Source organism: Gadus morhua, chromosome 14 (genome assembly GCF_902167405.1).
Source record: "Gadus morhua chromosome 14, gadMor3.0, whole genome shotgun sequence".
Lineage (NCBI taxonomy): Eukaryota > Metazoa > Chordata > Actinopteri > Gadiformes > Gadidae > Gadus > Gadus morhua.
The window spans coordinates 7,569,407-7,587,052 of NC_044061.1; the positions used below are offsets into that span (position 1 = coordinate 7,569,407).

The 17,646-nt window shown below is 43.6% G+C and overlaps 1 protein-coding gene across 1 annotated transcript in view; it reads left to right on the plus strand.

Annotated features, from left to right (window-relative positions):
- si:ch211-186j3.6 (neural-cadherin) overlaps positions 1–17,646 on the plus strand; it is a 234,689-nt gene that overhangs the window by 190,669 nt on the left and 26,374 nt on the right. The window contains exons 29-32 of the mRNA XM_030376396.1: positions 4,275–4,402; positions 5,162–5,285; positions 10,673–10,853; positions 11,959–12,125. Of these exons, the coding sequence (XP_030232256.1) occupies positions 4,275–4,402; positions 5,162–5,285; positions 10,673–10,853; positions 11,959–12,125 (600 nt within the window). The remainder of the gene's footprint in view (positions 1–4,274; positions 4,403–5,161; positions 5,286–10,672; positions 10,854–11,958; positions 12,126–17,646) is intronic.

Sequence of the window (17,646 nt, forward strand, 5' to 3'; positions counted from 1 at the left end):
TAGTTGCTATAGGTGTGGATTTGGTTTTATCAACGATGATGCGTTGTTCACATAGGTCATGCAATTAAATCAAAGTGTAGGTCAGTTGACGTTTGTCCAAAGGTGTGACTGATTCCATCTCGCTGAAATATGAAATGTGTTTGAGGGTGGCTGTAGGGGAGTGAGGAGGAGAGGCAGAAACAGTGTAATCTTTCATGGTGAGCCACCAGGACGAAAGTGTAACTTGCTTGCTATTATAAGACCAAAGAATTAGCACATGATATGTGCAATTTTGCTTGTCAAGGATCCGATTTGTCACTTTGCCAGCATCCCTACAAACAATTTGGCCACGATTAAAAATCCATTACAATCAAATAAAGATTAACATACAATCAGTTCAGGCAACAGCCATGTAATCAAAGTAAAAAAAACTCCTTACAGAGCAACAGCATTTTTTTTAATGCCGTTCATCAGCATAAAATGGCATTGACCCCTCTGATAGGCCGAATTGCTCATGAGCACTTGGGTAAATTATTAAAACCATCGTAACACTAACTGAAATGCCAATGTGCTGAATCTGAATCCAAATACTTACCATGTAATGCAAGTGTAAGGGTAGTAATTGAATCTGATTCATTGCTCTGAGAATAAAGAGCTTCTGAATTTGCATTCAGAAGGCATGTTAAACAGGAATTGAACCCAAACCCTTTCGTTTTTGTTTTAACCATGGTAATAGGTCTTATTTGTTCATAGCAATAGTAATCTATGTAATCTATAACTCTTTCTCACTGTTAGTAACATATTTGGGGGTAGCTGTGGTGAAGAGATGAGGATTTTTGTGATGATGAAGACGATGATGATGGTTGTGGTGGGGGTGGTGATGATGGTTGTGACGGGAGTGCTGGAGGTGGCGGTGGGGATGGTGTTGGTGGAGGTGCGGTTGAGGGTGGTGGAGGTAATGATGATGATAGTGGGTAGCTGACGGTGACAATGATGTTGATGTTGGTGACGGTGGCTGTGGTAGTGGTGTTGGTGGCAGAGAGGATGGTGGATGTGGTGCTGGTGATGGTAGAGGTGGTGATAATGGTGGCTGTTATGGTGGTTGTGAGGATGGAGGTTGTGATGAAGATGACGGTGGTGATGGCGATCTTTGAAATTTCTACTCGGGTTGCTTTTTCACAACTATCCACACTACAGTCAGCTACAAGGAAGACACGCTACCCTTGTATGTGGAAGCCTAACAACTCTAACCCTGTTTTTTCAAATAGAATTGGCAGCAGAGGAGCACACTTAGGACTTTTGTAAGACTCCAATGATATTTGGGGTATAAAAGAGAAAATAGCAAAGGAATAAAGTGCTTTACTCAACGCAAAATCCCGCGCTTATGAAAACAAACCCAAAAAAACGATGCTTGGGGCATTCAAGATGCCGAGATAAGGTCAGGAAGGGAGCTGTGCTGACAGCTACAGATGGCAAAAAAAAACTCTCCATAGATTCTCCATTATTGCTAGAGGCATGTGTGTGTGTGTGTGTGTGTGTGTGTGTGTGTGTGTGTGTGTGTGTGTGTGTGTGTGTGTGTGTGTGTGTGTGTGTGTGTGTGTGTGTGTGTGTGTGTGTGTGTGTGTCTGGTATAAAGTTGTCAGCAGCTGAAATAAGCAGCCCAGATGTATCCACGGAAACATTTGAAATATTCACTGAATATATACATAAATAAAGCAATCATGTCGCACCTGTCACTGTCGTGGTTAAAACCCAAGAGCCTGCAGATAATAAAGCATCAAACTAGAAACTTTGAGCGACTTCTTGTCCAGACTCATCATAACAAATTTATCCCCGATAGCCACAACGCAAAGTTTCCTTAAAAATAAATAACAGCAGTTAAGTGGATTGCATCGGGATAAAGGCACGGAAATGTACACCAGAGTTCTTTATGTGGGTACCGATAACACATTTTGATCCATCCCTGAAGCATTAAGAATCTACTAATTATTTCATTGCCAAATTTAAGAAGTTCATAGAGCTTTGAGGGAAAAATACATATTTGGCTTTTGATTTATTTTACATTCTCTCTCGTTTTTAATTGTTCTCTTTTGTTCACAACCAAACACACCGGCATTGAACATATTATCAGAGCCTGTTGTACAGGGAATTTCCAGCTGTAGTACAGCATTTATTGGAGCATGCAAATTCAGTAGTTCATACTGTGTCGGCCATTCAACAATCATGCAGTAAAGCGTATTATATTGTGAATTACACAAAACAGTGATGTTATATCAGAATAAAGAAAGCCATACCCCTGCCTATACGAGGTGGAAAACTCATTCACATGTCTCATGAACCCATAGAGCTATGGGCATGCCTTTTATGTAAAACATGCAAGGCAAGTGCAAGAGTACTACAGTTTTTGCGCACACCACTACACAGAACTGAACTACTACTAATTGAATCCAACACAGGTGAAGATGAGTCTTGAGCTAGCTGGATGCGGCCATCACATTAGAGGCATAACAAAGACCTCAACGCAGGGAGTGAGTCTAGCATCTGAAAAGCCACTCAGAAAGAAATAAGCTAACTGTGGGGACTGGATTCACAGAGAGACCTATTTCATACTCTGCACTTACTGAAGGCGGGGGGTATACACTATAGGCTCTACGGAGCATAGAAGTGACACAACAGACTGGAGTTATCGACCCTGAGGAAAGTAATAAGGTTGAAACTCTTAAATGAATGAGCTGGAGTGATGAATGCTTATTTTCATAATCCTACCCCTCTGCTAAATTGTTGCACGATGCTATTGATTGTGCTTCGAGCAATACATGGAACGTATTAATCCCTTGTACACACGTGTGGTTTATTGATTTCATTGTTTACGCATGTATGATATGTTTGTTGCTGTGTTCGAAGTAGGTAAACGCAGGCCATTCCATCGTATTAATGTCGATGATGAACATGCTCATCATACCATGTCAAAAATTAACTAATGCGGAGCGACCATTAAGGCTCAGTCCTTACCGCAGCAATGTGGTTCTTACTGCATGTACTCCCCTCTCTCTCTCTCCTGTACCTTCTTGTCTAAATCCCCATGAATAAAGCATAAATAATGAAAAAGTTGACCGTAAAAAAATCAAACAAACCGATGACAAAATCTCAGGCAAATTGTAATATTTAACCGCTTATAACCAACTCAAATCTTCCTCGTATCTGGTTACAGCTCCACTTCATTTAATTAAACGTATAACAAAGTACTGCAACATCGGGAGAACCAAAAAAAACATCAAACTCTTCCAACAACCAACCCTTTCCAGCGACAAGTTTTGTTGCACGATATCCCACTTTTGATATCTCCAAGACCAGCGCCAGAGGACGGTCTCGATGTAATCCCAACAACACTCGAGCACAGTTCTCCTCTGGTCTTACACTCGCATTTCGATGTCGTCACCTTAGACCATCCAATTTCATGATCACAAACACGTAGGCATGAAACCACTCTATCTATCGTGGCTCTAGCTATCGCAAGGTTACAATCGCTATGTAAGCAGGCCTCCAACATTTACCTCCAAGGTCTCCCCTGCTGAAATCATCCACACGATACGAGTGCGCTATCTCCCACTCACGTGCTGTTCGTGAGCATTTGGACAGCGCCGTCCATATTCTTCTGAATCATGAAATTTATTTGCGCATATATCAATAAACATTTATTATTAATATATTTTTTTCTACATGATGGAATAAGTCACACATTAGAAAAAATGTCAAATGAACTACACCTTTGATTTCAATTGCATGTCCCGTGTGAACGATACATCATCGTTGATAAAAAAAAAAAATCTATAACTATAACGACCAAATGACAACGTTCTTGCAACACTGTCCACTCTCGCAAACATTATTCTAACAATATTTTTATTTCATTTGTTTGAATGTGTATTGTGTGTATTGATACTATGGTATGAATCCCAGTGCCATCACATTTAGAATACCAACTGTAAAATGTTTACACGAGCATCGTGTCTTAACAGCAGATATGGAGTGTATGGACGTATAAAAATAGCGCTAATTAGGAAAAAGAGCTGAAGTTGAGGATGGCCCAAAATAAGCATGCACGTACCAGCCACGTACACACGTACACACACACACACACACACACACACACACACACACACACACACACACACACACACACACACACACACACACACACACAATGCCATATAAGCAACACTAAATAATATAGTGTTTTAAATGCAAATGATTCTTCATGATGTGATGTTTTGTGTGCGTGCCATATGCTTCAGGAGGTGCGGTTCACACTGGATCGCTGTGCAGGAGCCACAGTGATGGAGATGGAGGGGCTTGGCAGTTGGCTGACCACTGATGACCACTCTTCCTGTGAAGTGACGGGTGTCACTCCAAACACAGACCGGTATGTGGTTTGAGACGCACACGGGCAAGCGTACACTCACATACACATACACAATTACACACATGCACATGCAAACACAAAGGCACGCATAAAGGCAGGTATGTATGCATGCATGCACAAACACACACACACACACACACACGCGCGCGCGCGCGCGCGCGCACACACACACACACATGCACAGACACACGCACAGACAGACAGATCCACCGCTTAACCGCTCACTTACTCACCCACCGACTCACTTCCTCACTCCCTCACTCCCTCACTCCCTCACTCACTCCCTCACTCACTCACTCACTCACTCACTCACTCACTCACTCACTCACTCACTCACTCACTCACTCTCTCCCTCACTCACTCACTCTCTCCCTCACTCACTCACTCACTCACTCACTCCCTCACTCACTCACTCACTCACTCACTCACTCACTCACTCACTCACTCACTCACTCACTCACTCACTCACTCACTCTCTCCCTCACTCACTCTCTCCCTCACTCACTCACTCACTCACTCACTCACTCACTCACTCACTCACTCACTCACTCACTCACTCACTCACTCACTCACACAAAGAAACACATTATCTGAAATGTCCATATAAAAAAAATCCAACAACACACTGTACAACACAATCAAGGAAATACTTGCTTGAATGTTCCTGTGTGTGTGTGTGTGTGTGTGTGTGTGTGTGTGTGTGTGTGTGTGTGTGTGTGTGTGTGTGTGTGTGTGTGTGTGTGTGTGTGTGCACCACAGACACCTGAACATGAGCCAAGTGCTCCAGTTAGGGGGTGTGAACGAGGAGGTCCCATACATGTACCCCCAGCTCCAGCACAAACACTTCAGCGGCTGCATCCGGAACCTCGTCGTGGACAGCAAGGTAAGACAGGCTCACGCACTCAAGCACACTCACACACACACACACACACACACACACACACACACACACACACACACACACACACACACACACACACAATGCACAAATGATTATTTCTCCCCAAACCAAACGATAATAAAAGTGACTCAGGCATGGAGGTACAATTGACTGCAAAGCAAATCTAGAATTTGTATTGAAGATTTACATTTATTTTTAATAAAAAAACTGTTGAAAGCAACTGTTCTACACAATCAATTGTTCATAAATAGTAATATTAATAATCAAATCCCTGCACATTTGAAGGACCCTTTAATTATGTTTTTCAGGAACCTGAAAGCCCGGCTTGAATGTTACCTTGAGTGCCCCACTAGGAAAATAAATGGTCCTATGATGTTTTTTTTCAATAAAGTGGGTTACAATAATGAATCCTAAAACGTACATATTACAATTTATTTCTCAATTCTCGATAGGAAAGATTTTAGCTGTGTTTTCATCTTAGGAATTATTTATATTGAGCAATCCTAGTGTGGCTGTTAGCCAATCTTCAAATAGCTGATGTTCATGTTCGCAGCAAATTTGTGCTTAATACTGTGGCTGCCAAGTCACAGTTTGGTAATATTTGTTTGACCTTGTTTGCCACCGGCAGTGGTATGGAATAATTACATTAGAAGTCGATTACACACATTATGTATCATTAGTAATATATTCATGTTCTTCACTGCTTGAGGCATACGCTACTGCAATTTCCTCATTCAATAATAACCATTTTTAAAATGGGTGCGTGCACAGAATATGAGTAAGAGGAATTTATTCTTCAACTAGTTGATTTTTTAGGCACATGCCTATAGGAAAGTCTGGGGTCAAGGGTTATTTGAACTACTATCTACAGGCCCACGGTTATATAGCCTTGCCAGGTGGTTTGTGTGTGTGTGCGCGTGTGTCCATTTGTGAGTGTGTTTGCCTGCACATGGCTTGTAGCTTATGTGGCTACAGTTGAGTCCATGATAGAAACTCATGCACACATAACCCATGTGTCTAGATGCATATGTGGCAGCTTTCCTTTTCTTTCAGCATGTTTGCATGTGTGTGCCTCCCATAGCGTTTTCCCTTGGACAAATGGTGGAAGGACAGTGCTTCATTTTAATGAGAACAAAAATCTCAAGCCCCTGGAGTTGCTAAGTCACTTGCATATTTGTAAAAAATAAGTCTTCATGGCCAAACGGATAAACACAATGGAATTCCGTTGATGGAAGCCAAATGAAGGTATTTAAACCTTTCACTTCAATAAATCATCAAAAAGGGTGAATCGCTGAGGGTGCTACTCACCCACTGCCACAAAGAACACTTTTTATCAGATGATGTTTTTCGGTTTTTCATTCATCTCTTGGATCCTGGGAGGTGTGTCACTGACATGATTGGGGTGTTAACGTACCCAGTGTGCAAAACCAGCCCGCGTGCCTCCGCCTCGCTGGGACATCGCTGTTTTAGCCGTTTTATTTGTTCACTAATGAGCACAAAATAAAGTTTAAGTTGTGCGTGTGGGCGGACATGAGAAACAGATATGTCTGCAAAGGGAGAAAGCTGCAAACAGCAGGCGTACAATTGATTAATAACACTGAAGGAGGGCGGCTGCTTCTGCGCTACATTAAGTCCTCACCAAACTAACCATTTCTGTTTCCTGCGTTGGCAGCCTCTTTGTACACAAACGACTTAACTCGCCGTGCGTATGTGTGAGTTGTCGTGCGTCTCGTTTTGCCCGGAGCACTATCCCGGCCCTGTGACCATGTTCTTTTTCAATTGTTTTCTGCAAATATTAAGTCACACTTCAGGAGGCCTGTTTGTGTGTGTGTCTGTGTGTCTGTGCGTGCCTTTAGCTTGTGAGTGTGAGTGTACATGTGCGCGCACACATGCATGTGTGTGCACACATGCACGTGTGTGTGTATGTGTCCGTGTGTGCTTGAGTGCGGGTGTGCGATTTATTCCCTTACACCATTGACTCATCTAGAGTATATTTATAATATAATCCATAGTGTATACTACAGATGCACTGTATCCATTAAATATCTATTCAAATATGGATTTACATGTTTCCTGTTATATATATATATATATATATATTGATCTAGTACATAATGCATAGTGCCTATGTGTGTAGGCGGCAATCTGTAAGATGCAGCAAGAAAGTGAGGGCAGGTCAGATGGCTCAGCAGTAGGGGTCACGAGAGGCCTGGTGGAGGTCAACCAATGGCCAGGGACACTCTATAAATCTGTTTCCTGGAGCATCATCGCTCTCTGCAATAGCTGGCAGTCATCCTTCTTTAACTCTGTTCAGGCGTATCATCGATCCCTTTCTCTCTCTATGGCTATCTCTTTCTCTCTTTCTGTGTTCGTCTACTACGCCTCTCTGTCTCTCGCTATCTATTCTCTATTCCACGTTGATCTCTGGTGATTTTTTCACTGCCTCTCAGAAACACTTTAAACCTTGTACAATGCATTTCCCCAGAGAGATTAAGGATACACACACGTATGCATACGTGCACAGTGCACACACACACACTGGGCATCGTTAACGTTAACACCGTTGCTCAATTTAATCAAAAGAAACCTTGCAAATTTCTGAGGTCACAACCAATCAACAATTGCCCCGCAAGAACGGACAATTCTGTTTCTTTCGCCTACTTTTCCTTCATTTTCTCTATTTTTTCTCAGCCGTCTCTTCGTCGGCGAAGATGTGAACTCATAAATAACAAAAACAGTGCGGCCTGCTTCATGAAAAGTTTAAACCAAGAAAGGGAGATTAAAGCGCTCAATGTTTACGTGTTCTTTCGATCGTCGCTCACAGCCGTCCGCCCGTCGCCATTGTCGCCATGGTTAGTTTTGATGCAGATATTTACCTTTTTCTGCTCTGTATTCACAGTTAACAGTTCCAGCACTGAGTTAATAAAAAGGGTTTTCATATGCAAGGCAAGGCAACTTTATTTATATAGTACTTTTCATACACAAGGCAGACTCAAAGTGCTTTACATATAAACATTGTCACACAATAAAATAAAATAATAGATATATAATATATCTATATATATCTATTATAATAATAGATTCCCATTTCATACATGAAATGGGAACAAATGTGTGTGTTTGTATGTAGTTAGGGTATATATATATATATATATATATATATATATGTATACACATATAAAACTAGGTGAAATAAAACATACCGTACTCAGATATGTAATCCATATTAATTTAAGTGTATCATATATATTGCAAAAACCACAGTAAACATAGAGATACAGAATTTTAACTTGTTGTATTAACTTATTATATTGAGGAATAATTCATGCCACTTAAAGTCATGAATAACCCCTTCCAGTTGGATATGTATGCACTTATTAATACGATACATATGTGTCCTGCTGAACACAACAATCTAGCCTTAGTGGAGAAGATCCTTTTGCAATCTTCTAGCCCTACGTATACTCAATCTTATTCTTTAATGAGTTGATTATTCACTGGTGAATTTTCAATGGCTTCACCCAAAACTATTGTGACACCTACCCTCAAAACCTATTTACCCCTTTGCATTCCCATACCATGCTTTATGCATGAAGGTACTTCATGCATAAGGTACATCCGAAAGACGACTGGCTTAGTCTAATTAAAGGGTTAGTGGACTTTTGCCTGATTTATCTGGGAAGGCAAGCATGCTAAATTTCACTGTTGGTAGTTCCATTATCACTAGATCAAGTCATGCCTGAAGGTCTCGTTTTGCTCCAGTGCAGATTAAGGTATGTTCCGGACAAATCATTCAGAATAATTTAAAAGACGTTGATCTTATTTTGGCCGGCCACGACCGAGGAAGACCTTTTGTAGACCAACCTGTTTTGTACTCAATGCGGTTTCAGTTTGGTGACTAAAAGGTCCTTTAGATAAGACCAGTTGGGTCTCCATGGAGACGGGGAAATCAGATCAAAATAAATCAGTGTGCCTCGCTTTTCTGACGTACCGTCTTCACATTGCAAAAGGCATTTGCTAGTTTTCTCCGCAATCCCCTTATGTTGTTCTTACGTTATCGCCACTTTTATTTTCGTACGCTCAGGTGTGTGTAGGTGTAAGGCTGTCTGCAATATGTTTTTGGAGGAGGGACATTTTGAAATCGGACAATGAATGCCAAATGAGTACATTTTCATAAGCGATACGCATTTGTGATTCAAGTAGCTTAGAATCTCTCTCTCTCTCTCTCTCTCTCTCTCTCTCTCTCTCTCTCTCTTCCCCCCCCTCCCTCCCTCCCCCCCCCCCCCCTCTATCTCTCTAACCCTTTGTCTCTATAAACTGCTTCAAATTATGATTGACAATATACTCATGTGTCCTTTTACTGGATCACCTCCCCATCTTCCACCCTCTCCCAACCGATCTTCACTCATCTGCTCCCTCCTCTCCTTTCTGTGCTCCTCTTCTCTCTACTTTTCACCCCCATCCCCACTCCTCTCCTCTTCCTCCCCTCTGCTCCCCTCCCCTCACCCTACGCTCCTTTTCACCCCCATCCCCACTCCTCTCCACTTTCTCAACTCTTCTCATGTCACCTCCTCCTCTCTTCCCTTTTCGCCCCTCCCCTTGACCCTTATCTCCCCACTTCTCTCATCCCCTCTCCTCACTCCACTCTCTCCTCATCCCCTCTCCTCACTCCACTCTCTCCTCATCCCCTCTCCTCACTCCTCTCTCTCCTCATCCCCTCTCCTCACTCTCCTCTCCTCACCTCCCCTCTCCTCACTCCTCTCCCCTCTCTTCTCACTCCTCTCTCTCCTCATCCTCTCTCCTCTCTCCTCTCTCCTCTCCCCTCTCTCCTCACCTCCCCTCTCCTCACTCCTCTCTTCTCTCTCCTCATCCCCTCTCCTCACTCCTCTCTTCTCTCTCCTCATCCCCTCTCCTCACTCCTCTCTTCTCTCTCCTCATCCCCTCTCCTCACTCCACTCTCTCCTCATCCCCTCTCCTCACTCCTCTCTCTCCTCATCCCCTCTCCTCACTCCCCTCTCCTCTCCTCCCCTCCCCTCTCCTCACTCCTCTCTCCTCTCTTCTCACTCCTCTCTCTCCTCATCCTCTCTCCTCACCTCCCCTCTCCTCACCTCCCCTCTCCTCATATCCCCTCTCCTCACTCCTCTCCTCACCTCCCCTCTCCTGACTTCTCTCTCCCATCTCCTCACCTCCCCTCTCCTCATCCCCACTCCTCACTCCTCTCTCTCCTCACCTCCCCTCTCCTCACTCCTCTCTCTCCCCACCTCCCCTCTCCTCACCTCCCCTCTCCTCACCTCCTCTCTCCTCTCACCTCACTCCTCTCTCCTCATCCCCCTCCTCCTCTCTCTCCACTCCATCCCACCGTCTCTCAGCTATATGATCTGGGCTCCCCGGCTGACGCCCAGTCCAGCTCCCCGGGATGCCTGACCACGGACGCCAGCTGTGTCAACATGGGCTACCCGTCCTGCGGACACCGCGGCCGTTGCCATGGTGAATGGGGCTCCGTCAGCTGCCAGTGCATGGCAGGCTTCACCGGCCAGCAGTGTGAAGAAGGTAAACAAGCTAAATCAAAGTATGTTGGACAGAGGATAATCCATTACAAAACCCTGGCTCTAACTCACTCTGAACCAGTTAGATTTAAATAATTGCCAAATATTACAGCTGTTTCAACTGTCGCTGAAAAGTGGGGAAGTCATGGGTACCTGTTTGTGATTCTCTTGATGTTATCAATCCGCCTCCGCCATATTATTTGTATTTGTGTTGTGGCAAATGCTCAATGACAGATTATATGAAACAGGACAAGCAGCCACAATATGCCTTTTATGCGTTGTCGCTGATTACGAGCTAACGTAGGAAGAAGAGAGAGTTTAAATCACAGCTACCCTCCAATTGGTTTAGCGTCACACTTAATTTGCATAAAGTTGTAGACGCCAGGATCTCGCTGCAGGGCTTGTCGTCCACCTCTGCAGCTTGCTGATTCAGAGCAACATTGAACAATTCCAATTTAAGCCTGACTGTTGCTTTTTATGTTACAAGTTTTGCTCTTTCGGGGGGGGAAAAACCAAGCCCTTTAAGGTTTAGTTCCCTTCGGTTCAGTGCAGTTCAGTTCTATTCATTCACATTGTAGTTGTTTCTCTCTGAAATGGCTTGGGTGTGATGAAAAGAGTTTTCTAAAAGATGTCTGGTTGCACTCTGTTGATGCTTCAGTCGTGGCATTATAAAGGTAATAAAACATTCAGTGAGTAGAGAGCAAAGTGTCTGAAATACAGACACTCGAGCTTTATAAGCATTTATAGAGTTTTGGAGATGTTGTTTCCAAACATTGACCTTCAACCCCAGTATTCAAACTGGACTCAAGTAGGGCTTAAGAAGACAGTCCATGACTATAGCAACTATTCTGTGGACGTTTGATGGGGGAGTTGCTGTTTGTTTGCAAGCTAAATAAGCAACAAAGGCCTGAAGAAAACTAAGATAGAAAGGAAAGATAGAACTGGGAAAATACAGCTGTACTAATTTAAATGTCCTATAAGAAACATCAGCATCTGTTGTGATAATGAGGGATATGCAGACATATGATGGGATGCATTCTGACATTCTCTTGGACACATACACCCACCCATGTGTGATTTGAGTTTGACTCGACCCTCCATCGTTTCAGATGTTCCAGAGTACTCTTTTGACGGGCGCGGTCACGTGCACTACCACCTGGTGACCCCGATGGCCGCCCGGAGGACGTGGATTCAGGTTCTGATCCGAACCCGCAAGCACAGCAGCACCATCGTCTCCCTCATCTCTAAGGATCAGAGCGAATACCTGCGCCTGGAGGTAAGCCACGCGTGTGTGTGTGTGTGTGTGTGTGTGTGTGTGTGTGTGTGTGTGTGTGTGTGTGTGTGTGTGTGTCTGTGTGTGTGTCGTCCAAAAGTTGGTTGTGCCACCAGATATCAATGTGTTTGTAAACTTAAGCGGTGTTGTGTTTTTATTATTTTTTCTGCAAGATTCAGCTTGTGTGTAATTTAATTAAAGTGTCGGTGTCAAATGACATTAGCTGTAAATAAGATTTCCTGGAGCATTTGTTGCAGTCAAGTTAAAACTCACAAGAGAATTGTATTAATGTTTAATATCCATTATCCTCACTGCAAATGAACAAAAAGGAAAAGATTGGCACTGAAAAATAGTATATTGTTGCTTTTTAATTTAGATTGAATTAATTGGATGAAATATTGGAAAAATAAGATCATTTTTTTCTAACCCCGCGGTGGAGTGTTGCTTTGCATGATTTCTTTGTGTTTCTGTTTTTCCATTTTGTTGTAAATAGTTTTTGAAGCATAGCTTTAAATTGTAACTTTAACATCATCCCCCATGACGATACATTTGCATTTTCTGGATTCATAACTTTAATAGGTAACACAACTTATTTAACCAACTAAACCTAGCCCTAACACTTACCCCTACCCCAGCCCTCATCTGCTCTATTGAGCCTGTTACTGGGCTGGGCTCCCTCTATGGTTATCTCTCGGGCCCTGACCCCTTAGGCCCTTGCCGGTCGTAGGGAGGGCCTGCTCTCTTGTAGCTTCTTCTGTTATAAATAATGAGTGGGAGTCTGTATCATGATGTACCTAGCTGGGTTTCGCACCTTCCTCGGACCGCCGCTGCTCGTGTTCTCCTCCGAGCTCAGACCTCTAAAGCAAGAAAGAAAGAAAACTAGAAGAAGAAGAATTCAACAATCCTGGAAAGACAAAACTTTTTTTGTCAACCAGTGAACCAGAGTAACTTTGAAGCGTACGTGAAGCCCTTGTTTCAGCTTGGATCACTACACTGAGATTAAAAATGATAATTAATGATAGTATAGTAAGGAAATGCCTGTGATCCCCAAGAAGCATAAAATTCCCATCGGTCACGGAGGAATTAAACGCTGCCCGAGATGGAGCCCCACCTTCCTCGATCAGCACACACCTCGCCGCCCGGTGTTCCTTCTTAATGATGTTGATGAGTATACCAAAAGACACTTTAAAGGGGACCTATTATGCTTTTCGACTTTTATGACCTATAAACGTTGTTATAATGATTGATAGTCATGTTTAACCATACACAAAAAACGATGTAGATTTTCGGGAAACTCTTCCTCTCATCTGGGCGCTTTCAGCATTCTCTGTCAACGCTCGGTTTCGTCCTTCTCCGCCCCCTCGCCCCCCTCCTGCCAACCCAACTCCGTTGTGATTGGTTACCTTCCTTGAACCGCGCGCGCGGGCAGATTTGACCAGGCATATGGGGGCGCGGCAGGAGTGCCTCTACGTAGATGATTTCCCGGAAATGTGAACAAGTGAATCGCAAACGTTGTCCCGAGTGTTTAGCGCTCTGCACAGCCACCCCAGACTGTCAGCAGGGAATACGTCGAAATGCATGTACGTCATTATTTGACACTTTGGTATGATTAAACATGACTATCAATCATTATAACAACGTTTATAGGTCATAAAAGTCGAAAAAGCATAATAGGTCCCCTATAAGCACAGCTGCGTTCAGAGTAGGGTAGAAAACACTCAACGAACGGTTGGCTGTATTCTAAGTTACGTTCTTATTTTAGTAACAGTGAGAACATTTTTGTAGAATACTTTGTTGATAATAATATTAAAAAAAATACTAGTTTTGAGAACTGAAAATATTTTGGGTTCACATTGGGTTCACTTTGGGTTACCAATAGCTGAATTCAATCACAAAACACCTTATCCTGACGTCATGCTATCTTTATGCAGTAATTTGCATTCCTGCATTTAACTTATGTTAATTCATGGTAAATTTATGTACCCTTAATGTTAAAGGTTATCCCTTAATTATAACACAATACTTAGAAGTGTCTCATGTGCTTTGGCTCATTTCAATTATCTAAGTTTTTTTTTTTTTTTATAATCTTTGGCAGGTGAGGTAGTAATAGATAGTCGTTTGTTAACCCTGTGTTTTTTTTTCCACTTCATTTTGACTCTCGCCCCGATTCTCCAGTCCGCTCTCTTTCCCTTCATTCAGTCACGTCCCATTCGCTCAGACTCACTTACATGGCAGTAGAAGAAGAAGATCAGGTTTCAGGACATAAAATTTACCAGTTTTTTCTCCATGGCCGCTTGATGAGAAATTGGACACTATGTTGCTGCTTCCTGTTAGCTTCATGCCTTTGAAAGAAACAAAGCGAAAAGAGAGTGTGGGGGGTCTTTTTCGCATCACTTGCTCAGACTGTTTGGTTTTAATCACAGGAAGAAATTAGTATGCGTTTCTCTTGACTGCCTGCAGACTCACATAGCAAGGAGCTGTGTGTGTGTGTGTGTGTGTGTGTGTGTGTGTGTGTGTGTGTGTCTGTGTGTGTCTGTGTCTGTGTGTGCTGTTGTCATGAGACTTGAATTCTAATAACCAAGCTTGGGAAAAAAGTGAAAACACATAGTAATTATTTTTGTTTTGTTGTTGTTGCTTTATTGTGCAGTTTGGGCTTTACACCGGAATCGGTTTGTGCTTTGATTAGCAAGTACCCCTCGTTTCTGGATGTTATTCTGTGGGTGAAGGTGTCTGTCTGTGTGTCTTTATGTTTGTGTTTGTGTGTGTATGTCTGTGTGTGTGTTTGTCTGTGTCTGTGTGTCTGTGTGTGTGTAACTGGATCGTGTTTTTTAGACGTCTGTTACCCTAGAGCTTTGGCAGGTGGCTTTGGCAGAGATTCCATTACCACTTCACGCACGCACGCACGCACGCACGCACGCACGCACACACATATACACACCAACTACAACACCAATAAATCCAGTTTCACTGTCTCAATCGCGCTCTCTCCCGATGCCTCGTCCCTTTCTGCATCATCCCGTCTTATCTCTCTTTGACATCTACGACGTGTAGCCACCCTTCCCGCGTTTCTCTTTCTGTCTGTCTCCGCTGTCGGGGAAAACCTGGCATCTCTCATGTGTCCTTTTTATGGTTTGCTCCCCGACTCTAGTCTGTCTCCCCCATCTCTGTTCCCACGGAGACAGCAACGTTGGAGGGATGCTGTGGAAAGACTCTAGTTTCCGATGAGCCTAACGTTACCTCAGTATGGTGTTTGCGTGTGTGTGTGTTCAATGGGTTTAATGGTCGTAAGCATGAGGGAGGTTTGCTTTTACCGCCAAAGTAAAAGAGTAAAATTTATTCTTATTATGGTAGAGATGGTAAATCATTTTTTTAACACATTTTATGTGTCATTTAAATGACGTTTGCTCCCTCCATGTTCTAAATTATTAACCAGGTTTGTCTCTCTCAGAGGCCTTTGGTTATGAGTCAACATTTTTTAAAGGAAACAAAGGAAGAAACTCTGTAATAAAATCACTCTATGGCAACTGCTCAAGCCGGTCACAGTTATAACCTCAGCATGGGCAGATAATATATTTGTAATTTTTCTAGGCTTTTATTCCTTCCCTCTCATTCCTGTAGACACCCATGGCAACGTGAACAGCATCATTGCCATTCAGTTCTCTTTTACCAATGCAGCCCTTCATGGAAACTGAATAAAGGATACTCCATCCCTACCGTTCTCTCTCCCTCTCACGCCTCTGTCCCTCCCTCCCTATCGTCTGTAGCAGCACCCATAGCCTTAATAATACCACTGATACACATCTGGCGGCATCTGGCCCTGTTTCCTCACCACATCTGACATGCGGCTGTATCGGGGGGCTCCCTTGCAGTGAGATCCCCCAGCGTCTTGTTGTCCATGGGGGGAGGGTTCAAAGGTTCTCATAGCGTTGTCCGGGGAGTTAAAGCTTCTAAGAGCATTTTGTTGAGAAGCAGTGCGTCTTAAAACCAGGCAGACTTTAAACTAGGCCAGGGTTACTATGCAACACTTGTTTATTCTGTGTGTGTTATTTCTTGTGTGTATGTTTCCCGGCTTGGTTTTCAATGTGGAGACGACATGAGATCCGAGTCGCACAACTTTCTGCATCCTCCCAAACATTTTATTTACTTTGATCACACACTAACTCGCTTACTCGCTCACACGCTCACTCTCTCACCTGCTCAATCACAATCACTTACTCTAAATTGCTCTTTAGAGTACCCTCCCTCAATCCATAGCTCATCTCTCTCTCTCTCTCTCTCTCTCTCTCCTCTCTCTCTCTCTCTCTCTCTCTCTCTCTCTCTCTCTCTCTCTCTCCTTATCTCTCTCTCTCTCTCTCTCTCTCTCTCTCTCTCTCTCTCTCTCTCTCTCTCTCTCTCTCTCTCTCTCTCTCTCTCTCTCTCTCTCTCTCTCTCTCTCTCTCCTTCTCTCTCTCTCTCTCTCTCTCTCTCTCTCTCTCTCTCTCTCTCTCTCTCTCTCTCTCTCTCTCTCTCCTTATCTCTCTCTCTCTCTCTCCCTCCCTCCCTCTCTCTCTCCCTCTCTCTCTCTCTCTCTCTCTCTCTCTCTCTCTCTCTCTCTCTCTCTCTCTCCTTATCTCTCTCTCTCTCTCTCTCTCTCGCTCTCGCTCTCGCTCTCGCTCTCTCTCTCTCTCTCCTTCTCTCTCTCTCTCTCTCTCTCTCTCTCTCTCTCTCTCTCTCTCTCTCTCTCTCTCTCCTTATCTCTCTCTCTCTGCTTACTTGGAGGAGGCATTAGAAGAAGATGGTCAGGCTGCAAGCGATTCTCGGTGGGACATTCAGAGGAAATGTAAATTGAAATAACACCCCCTCCAACCCCATGGACCCACCCCCTCGACTACTCAGCCCCCCAATAATGTCTCAGCGATGCGAGCACCTGCGCAATAACACAGACACACAGGCAGTGTTGAGCAATAGTGTCACTTCAAGTAGTGACACTATTGCTATTCAACTACATTTCTCCGTAGTTTGATGTATTCTTTTTTGTCGTGTTTTTCCAAATCAAATTGCTTTTCAGTTGCTAAGCTCTTTTATTGATCAAGTAGCACAATGGCGTCCCCACTAGCTACATTTTCAGAGCATTGCGGAGGCTCAAGTGCAGCTAAGCTTTCTGATGCAGTCTGAAATCAATCTAAGAATCAGTACCCCCAAAACCCGGACGATGGACACAGGAAGACGTTGTTCTGTGTGCTGTGTCGATGGTAGCGGAAGGAAGCACTTCCGCATCAGGGTGACATCACGTCCCAATCATTGAGGGGATGCTAAGAGCATAGACAGACACACACACACACACACACACACACACACACACACACACACACACACACACACACACACACACACACACACACACACACACACACACACACACACACACGCGCGCGCACACGCACACGCACACACACAGTTACACACAGACCAGAGACACTCATTTGATGGAAGATGGCAGAGGAAATTGAACTTTTTCAGTCTGGCATGGCATGGTTCAAACTGG